The 8024-nt window shown below is 55.1% G+C and overlaps 1 protein-coding gene across 3 annotated transcripts in view; it reads left to right on the top strand.

The window, feature by feature from the left end:
* Window positions 1-8024, top strand: part of SSBP3 (single stranded DNA binding protein 3) — a gene marked incomplete at its 5' end in the record, with an annotated part of 192726 nt that overhangs the window by 157788 nt on the left and 26914 nt on the right. The window contains 2 exon segments of one of the 3 annotated variants that reach the window (XM_014586905.1): window positions 5713-5793; window positions 6669-6728. In XM_014586905.1, coding sequence (XP_014442391.1) covers window positions 5713-5793; window positions 6669-6728 — 141 coding nt within the window. 3 annotated transcript variants of the gene reach the window in all.

Raw genomic sequence — 8024 nt, forward strand, 5'->3', positions numbered from 1 at the left:
GCGGTAAGGAGGGCACGTACCAGGTGGGGCTGGTTCCCAGGAGAGGGAGCTGAGCACAGCCACCGCTCCTGCAAGTCAGGCTCTTGCTTTCCCTGTAAAGGGCAGTGAGTGAGGGCCAGCAGATGGTGTAGCAGTTACGTCGCTGGACTCCCACATGGCCCACCGTGGTTCAAGTCCCAAACCTGGTGGCCCAAAAATCATGCTGGGTGTGTGTGCATGCATGCCCAAGATCCCAGGAGGAGAAGGGATTGCAGTGTGGCCATGCCCCCTGGGGGGGTGTGATTTCTCACTTTCTCTCTCAGTGTCTCTGTCTCTTTATCTCTGGTGCACAAACATACCCTATGGCAAAAAGCTCTGAAAAAATAAACAAAGGGTAGTGGGTGGCTGTGGAGATGGCCCACGGGAGGCTGTGAAGACCAGGACCCTTCGTGTGCCTCTTACTGTCAGCACCCTGATAGTGTTTGTAGAGTAACTCCCATTTTCTTACAAGGACACCAAGACTCGGGGCTGTCCAGAAACTGGACTCACGGCACGCCCTGGAGGAGCTGGGGTCAGGTTCCAGGTCTGTGACTGCAAGACCGTTCTTGTCCTGCCACAGGCTTGTCTCAATGATGGGGTCAGATGGAGAGCAGAGACTTAGCCAGAATGTGCCTGCAGCGATGGGGTCCTGCCCGTGGTTCTGGAACACTTGCCGCAGAGACCGTGACCCCACGGTGCTGTGGGATCTGTGCTTCGTGCCCACTCGGTGCTTTAGAACAGACTTTCTGTCCACTGTGCGTGTCCAGACCTGGGCATGTGTGTGAAGTGGCCAGCATTCAGCCCACACACACCGTAACGACACCCTGGCCTGCCTGAGTGGCCCTCAGAACTAAGCGACTGGGCGTCACGATTGCCCAATGCCGAAATTACAGGAAAAAGAAAAAACAAAACAGCAGTGCAGGAGTTTGGAGTCTCCATCAGAGATCTTGGGACCCGCTGTTACAGAACGGCAAGTCCATTAACGGGACGTGGGGTGGTATGAAGGCCAGACAGGAAGCAGGTACATTTCCTGCCTCCATTTCCCGGATTCAGGAGCTCCAATTTCCCTGCATTGGGATCTCCCTCAGACTCAGGTCCCCTCAGAGGACTGCGGGGTGATGGGGAGTTCCAGCTAGTCAGGGGCCTTTGTACTTGTCCCAGCTGGGGGGCGGGAGTTGTGGGGGGATGGCCTTATGTTCCATGGCCACTCTGGGCTTCAGTTTACCCATCTGGGAAGTGAGAGGGGCCTCATCTTCACCTGTTGGGACCCATAGAGGGTCTCTGGGTCCTCATCCTTCCCCACAACTAACCCAGACAACAGGCATCTAATGTGCCTCCAGGACCCGCACAGGGCTAGCTGGGCACGTGAGAGGCCAGAGCTCAGGACCTAGAGGCCCTCCGAGTCCGTCAGCCTCCAGGATCCATTTCTGATTGCTCCTCGCTCTCTGTGCCCCGAAGCACGGCACAGAGGTGCTGCACAGGCTGGTAGAGTGGTGGGCTGCTGAAGACCACCCCCCGCCCCCCCGAACTCTCGAGTCAGACCTGGAGGCCTGGCCCTACTGCCTAGTATCTCTGCAAGCCTGTGCAATGGCCTGCCCTTTCTGAGCCTCAGTTCCTTAGCTACAAAAGGGAGCAGCTGTTGGCCCTTCTGTTGAGGAGCCCATGGCCCAGGAAGCTAACGTGGGCAGGACCACACTCGCCCAGTGACCAGTGGCCTCCAGTCCAGCCCAGCGCACTCAGAGGCGGAGCAAAACCCCGAACCCAGTGTCTTTATCTAAAATAGACATGGACACCATGGAGAGTCCTCGATGGAGCTGGATCTCTTGACTCAGCGGCCAGCAAGTTCTCTGTGGCTTTGGAGAGGTCACACCTCTGTGCCGGCCCCCCTTTTTCTTCTCTGTACATGAAGGACATTGGAAAAAGGGGTGGCAGAATGCATCAGACCACCCAACAGGCAGGTGGCTGCCCGGCAGGTGTGGTTCTGCCTAAGCTTTAAGTAAGGTTGCCCAGCCACCCCAGTCTTGCACGTAGTTTCGCACCTCTCAGGGGTGCTGTCTGTCCTGTTCATCTCCTCCGCGGCATGCTGGGAGGCCTAGCTGGGCAGCACCTGAGGCAGAAAGCCTGGGATGGAGAGAGGGGGGAGCTGGTCGGAGCCCCATCCTGGCTATGCAGGCTTCTAGACACACTTATTTTGGGTTCCTCAAAAGCTTTCAGCAAGTAGAAGTCAGAAATGCCCCACAGGGGAGTTAGTCTGGGTGGGAGACCTGGTCAGTGTGACCAGCTCTGAGACTCCCTCCTCCTCCTGCCTTCCGCCACAGTTTCCACCTGTCTGCTGGATCTGCTAAGACTTAAGGAGAGAGAGAAGCCCCATCCCGACAAAGCAGAGAAGATTCTCTTTTAAATGTGCCCGCTTTGTAGCCTTTGAGTGGGTAACAAAGTGAAGACCATGAAGTCCGTTCTATCGAAATCCGCCTGTAGGTGCCTTGTTGAGAGTGCGGACGGGGAAGGAAGACAGGACCACCTTCTCATGGCCTCTCGAACACAGGGCAGCAGAGCCCGTGTCTTCTCGTGGGGGTGGCAGCATGGCTGGCCTTTGCTTTGCAGAAGCAAGTTATTTCCTGCACTTGGCCTCGTTCTCTGCTCTGTGTTCCTCCTCAGCATGTGTGTGGTTCTCGCTGTGCTGCTCCACAGTCTCGAGGACACAGAATGAGTGACAGTGCCAGGCTGAGAGCAGAAAGCAAGGAGGCAGAGGACGGAGCTTTGCATGGGTGTGGGCAACCCATTGGGGAATGGTGGGTTTGAGACTGAGACTCTGAACCACCCATAGTACTTCCAGTGGGGCGGGGCGGGGCGGGGCGGGGCAGGGCAGGAGGGAGGGAGGCAGAGCATGGTCAGCCCCGACTGACAGGAGAGGAGCTCTGTGCCCAGTGAAGAGGTGCTGACTTGAACCTTCACCAGCATCAAGACTGTGGTGGGCTTTCTCTCTGGGTAACTAGTGGGCCTGACCAGGATGCTCTTGGCCTTCGGTATCTTGACCCCCAATCAGCTCCAAGTCAGATGGCAGACGTCTGAGCGCTGTCTGCACTCGTTCGGGGACCAGAGTCCAATGAGGTGCATTGGACCGAAAGGTGCATTGGACTGAAACGTGCATTGGACTCTGGTCCCAGAACAAGTGCAGGTGGCACGAGTTCGCTCTCAAGGGCAGTGAGGACAGAGCGAGGCTGGTCAGGGAGGCCCCGGCCCCGCCCTGACCACTCAGCACTCAGGTGTCTGCCCTCTGACTTAGAGCTCTGCCCTATGAACCCCAAGGCCTCGGGAACAGTCCAGGCCCTCAGCTACAATTCCCAGGTTTGAGTGTCAGCCCTTCATAAACTTTGACATCAGCTGAGACCTCTCCAGAGTGCCACGGGTCCCTGGTGCTTTACTCACGTTCACGCTAAGCAAACCTCCCCCGACCGTTGGCGTTCGCAGGTGCAAACGGCTGCCCAGGCCTGGCTGCCCATCCCAAGGACGCACGTGTTACCAGGAGGGAGATGAAGGGCAGCGAGGAGGAGGCGCTTCGCTCTTGCCAAGAGCTGGGGAACCGACAGAAGGCCTCTTGCCCCCTCTTGGCAGCCGGACCTCACCCATGAACCCTCCTTCTCTGTTCTTTTTAATTTTCTCTTTTTGGGGGTTGGCTTTGAATTATCTTGTTTTGTTTACATTACACCCAAGTTTCGTGGTACAAAAGACTTGCAGGTGCAAATATGTCCCGCCTTCATTAACTTCCCCTCCCTTTTTAATTTATGTGATTTCAATTTTCCTTCCCTGTACTGTTAATTAGGGGACCCTCTAATCAGTGCCATTATCACAGTGGTATTCATGTTTAGGAAAGCCGCTAAACAAATGCTTGCAAAATTGCTAAATGGCTAATTAATGTCTGTTAATTAAGAAAATTGCTCATGGTAACAAACCATGCCGTTGCTGGCAGCCGCTAGAAAGACACACACTTGTTGAAATTAGTAGCATGGCAGGTAGGGGAACATCTGCTCCTCGGAGCTTTCCGGAAGTGAGCAGCCCCGTTCGCGGCCAAGAAACTCCCGGGCCTGTCCTCAGTGGCACCCTCAGGTTCCCAGACAGCCCCTGTATCTGTCCACGCACACCTTTTCTTTGTGTCCCACGCCCACCCCTCTGCCACCTCCCCAGCTCTAGCTGAGGCTCCTCCACTACCAGGAAGCTGGTGGCCTGGCTTGGAGGGAGAGGACTGAGAAGGAAAACCTTGCTATGCATCTCCCCCTTTCTGGGCCTTAACCACACCCATCTCCCATGCGTGTTTTGAATTGTTCTTAAAAGCAGCTTCCAAGGACAGCAGCCCAGTGGTGGGTGGGAAGAGCCCACTGGGGCGTGGCTCCCCACCCCTGGCTCTGGCTCCGACTCTGAATGGCCTGGGCGAGCCAGAAGCACTTCCAAGGTGGACTTCCATCCCATTTGACTGGGCCCACAGTGGATGGCTTTGTGACCCGGTCCACAAACAGCGAACGTGTGTGCACACCAAGTAGAGGTTTATAGAAGAGCTCTGCCTCAGGGCACTCAAAGCTCTCTAGTATTTTCTAGTCTTTTTTTTTTTTTTTAATTATTTCAGGTTTTTCAAAAATAATGGTCATAACCTTCTGGATTGATTTCATCACCCACTGAAGCGTTGCAGCTCATGGTTTGACCAACTCCATGGTTTCATTGAAGCCATCACCCATCTCTTCTGGGAGGAGTTTAAGTCAGCGTAGCCCAGGGCCTCAGGGATGGCTTGGAACTGGGTGGCTCACCCGATTGCTGTGGAAAACCCAGCCCTTCCACCCACCCAGCAGTCGGGGACCTCCAGCCCTGGCGCACTGAGCCTCTGCCCATGCCCTGCCTCAGTTTGAACTCCGAGCTGCAGGGGTGGGTGAGGTGGGCCTGGGACCCACAGGACTTGTCCTGGCTCTGCTGCTTACCAGCTGTATGACCGCGGCCAGGTCTCTTCATCCCATGAGAATCAGTGTCTTCACTGATAAAATACAGTCGAGAAAGCTCCCCCCCCCCCAGTGGCCTTCCTGAAGTGTAGGTGAGCTCAGGAACCACAGCGCCCAGGTGCGCCTTTAGGAGTTTCTGTTCCTCTCATTTCCTCGTGGGTTCAGGCGATGGTACCACTTGCACCGCCACCCCTGTGCCCCCAGTGGACTCTCCACCCATGCCTCTCGCCGCCCTTGGTTGACCCTGCCTCGAGTACCTGCCGCCTTATCTCTGCCTCCCCCAGACTGTGGGCTCCTGAGGGCAGGGGGTCCCTTGGCTCTCACCACGTCCCTGCAAGCTGCCACGTGCTTTGCTGGGTCCAGGTGGAGCCCGTCTCGGCCAACGTATTTAACATGGCAAACTCTGCTCAGATGGTAGGCTGTGTCGGGGCCTTGCTCCTGTGTGCTTTGACAACGGTGCTTCATTTTATTTTTTGTTCTTTCAACCCCCTGTGAGTGTATTGATCAGCTTCTCTCCCTCCACGCTCCGGTTTACGCCGCGGAGCCGGGACCTAAGCAGCAGCTCCACCACCTCCCCGCCAACCAGAGCCCACCCCCGCACGCCCGCCGCCCGCCCTTCGTTTTGGTTTAATTTTTGTTCTTTTAAGCTTCTTCTGCGCTTCTCCATGTGCTGTCATCTCTACCCTGCCTCTACTGTCTGGCCTCACAGGGTCCTCCGGGGTCACAGCCCTCGCCGCACGCACAGCCTCCACCTCACAATCCCAGCAGCATGATGGGACCCCACAGTCAGGTAAACGCACTGTGGCCCCCCGCCCGCCGGGGGGCGCGGGGCACGGAGGAAGGAGAGAGCCCGCAGAGGAAAAACAAAAATCAAAATGTGCTCTAGCCATCGCCTGCGAGTCTTTATTGACCGATTATATTAAAAAAAAAAAAAGTTTTTCCCCCCCTCTAAAGATAGTCTTCATTCCTCGGACATCACACCCAGCTTGGATATGAAACCAAAAGAAAAGACAAAATATTTCTGTGACCTTGTCAGCGGCCTTTGCGTTTTTGTTTTTTCCTCTCTCACTTTTGGTTTGGTTTTTGAGTTTGGTTAACCATTTGTTTGTAACCGAAGCTGCATTGTAGCCTTTTCTTTGCGCACTCTCGCTGCTGAGAAAGCTTTCCTGCCCGTCCTGCACTCAGTCAGGGAGCCCGCTGTCCCCTCGACCGTTTTTCATTGTGTTTCCCCCTTCCCCACCCGCCTCTGTCGGTGGTTTCTGTGGGGGTGTGTGTGTGTGCGCGTGCGCGTGTGTCCAGCTTTGTCTGCAGACCCTCAAAATGTTACATAGACGTCCTTTTTCGTATTTTTTTATTTGCCCTTACTAATAGCAGAGGTGTCCTCTTGCCCTGCGATGTCACCATTCCTCCACGTCCTGTGCAGAGAGTCCCAGCCGCGGCCCTTCCACCCCGAGTAGATCTCCGTGAACAAATGCAGAGTCTGGAGACATTTGTCCTCTGGATCTATTGTTCCCTCTGCCCAAAGGAAGTTTTGCCCGGAGGGAAGAGGCCACCGGGAGGATCGCTTAGTTGTAACGAGACTGGACTTTGTGGAGTGGAGAGCATTTGTGTTTGTCACTGTGCAGTAGTGCAGGCTGTCATTGAACTAACTCCCTGTAATTGCAGCCTTTTATGTCACCGCGCTACGCAGGCGGCCCCAGGCCCCCGATCAGAATGGGAAACCAGGTACTGTACCTTTTCATGTTCTCTCTCCCCTCACTTGGCCAGCCTTGGCCCTAGACGGACTTCGACGCAGATCACACTTTGGGGAAAGGACTGAGGGAAGGAGGGACAAGTTTAACGTGGCGGGTAGCTTAGCAGCAGGTCCCCAGAGATGGCTCTGTGTTTGTTCCGTGCCCACGGGGCAGCGTTTGGCCTGCCTCTCCTGGTTGGCTTTGGACAGCCATTCTGGAGTTGGGAGGGTGGGATTGTGGGGTCGGCTATTCTAGAGAAGGTGGTAATGCCCCTGCCCCTCCCTTCCAGCCCCTTCTTGGAAGAGGGTCTTCCTCCTTAATGAAGTTAATTGACAACGTGCATTTTTTCCTGGAAGCTTTTGAGAATTGCCAAGGCTGGTAAATATAATCCTGCTATTAGGGGAGAACTGGCCCGTAGGAATGCTTAGATCAGGAGCCTGGATGCAGCTGAGCAGGACATGCGTGAGCTTTTCTAGCGATGTCTGCCTGCTTCTGAGACCCCACTCTAAACAAGAAAGGATTTGTTCTTGTAATTAGAAGAGTGGTCTGTTTGTGGGGAGGGCTTTTCAGCCTGGGGTCGTATATGCCTTTCGGTGGCCCATTAGGGCTGCCAGGCCTAGGTGGTCTAGAGAAACTGGCTCCCTCACTGCCCTCCCTGGTTGTGCCCATCTGGGGCAGGAGGGGAGCCAGAGAGGTAAAGATGGATAGACGGACGTAAAAGAAACCTTAAGGAGACATCAGGGAAATGTCTTTTCGTGCCACAATATTTTTTAACACAGTCCTTTCAGTGACTTTGCAAAAGCCCTTCAAATAATTGACAGTACCAGTGCACCCAGCCCTGCCTTTGGAGCTGGGGGGTTAGACACCGGCTAGATGGGCGTTACCTGCGCGCCATGCTTCCCCTTCTCCAGGCTGTGCGAGAAAGCGAGTGAGACGACACGGGGACTGTGGAGAGACGCTCACACCCAGGGCCCCAGTTTTCATGTGAAGCAGCCTCTCAAGTTTCCACCTTTTTGTTTTTCTCCTAAAGTTCACTTTTTCCTAATTCCTCTGACATAAAGGGAGCACATTTGTATAAGAGGAATTAGAGACCCAGCTTTTTGAGCAAGAAGGGACCCTCGTCGCTACCCCAGATGAGGAAACAGAAGGTCAGAGTGAGCAATGACTTCGCGAGTCTCACAGGGGCTAGGCTGGAGTCGGTCTCGCTCCTGGCCCAGCACCGTGTCGACTCCTTACCCTGCTCGCTTAGGTTTCAGAGTGGCAAAGTGGCTAAAACAACCCCCCCCCT

This window comes from Tupaia chinensis, unplaced genomic scaffold, assembly GCF_000334495.1.
Source record: "Tupaia chinensis unplaced genomic scaffold, TupChi_1.0 Scaffold000165_2, whole genome shotgun sequence".
Taxonomy (NCBI): Eukaryota; Metazoa; Chordata; class Mammalia; order Scandentia; family Tupaiidae; genus Tupaia; species Tupaia belangeri.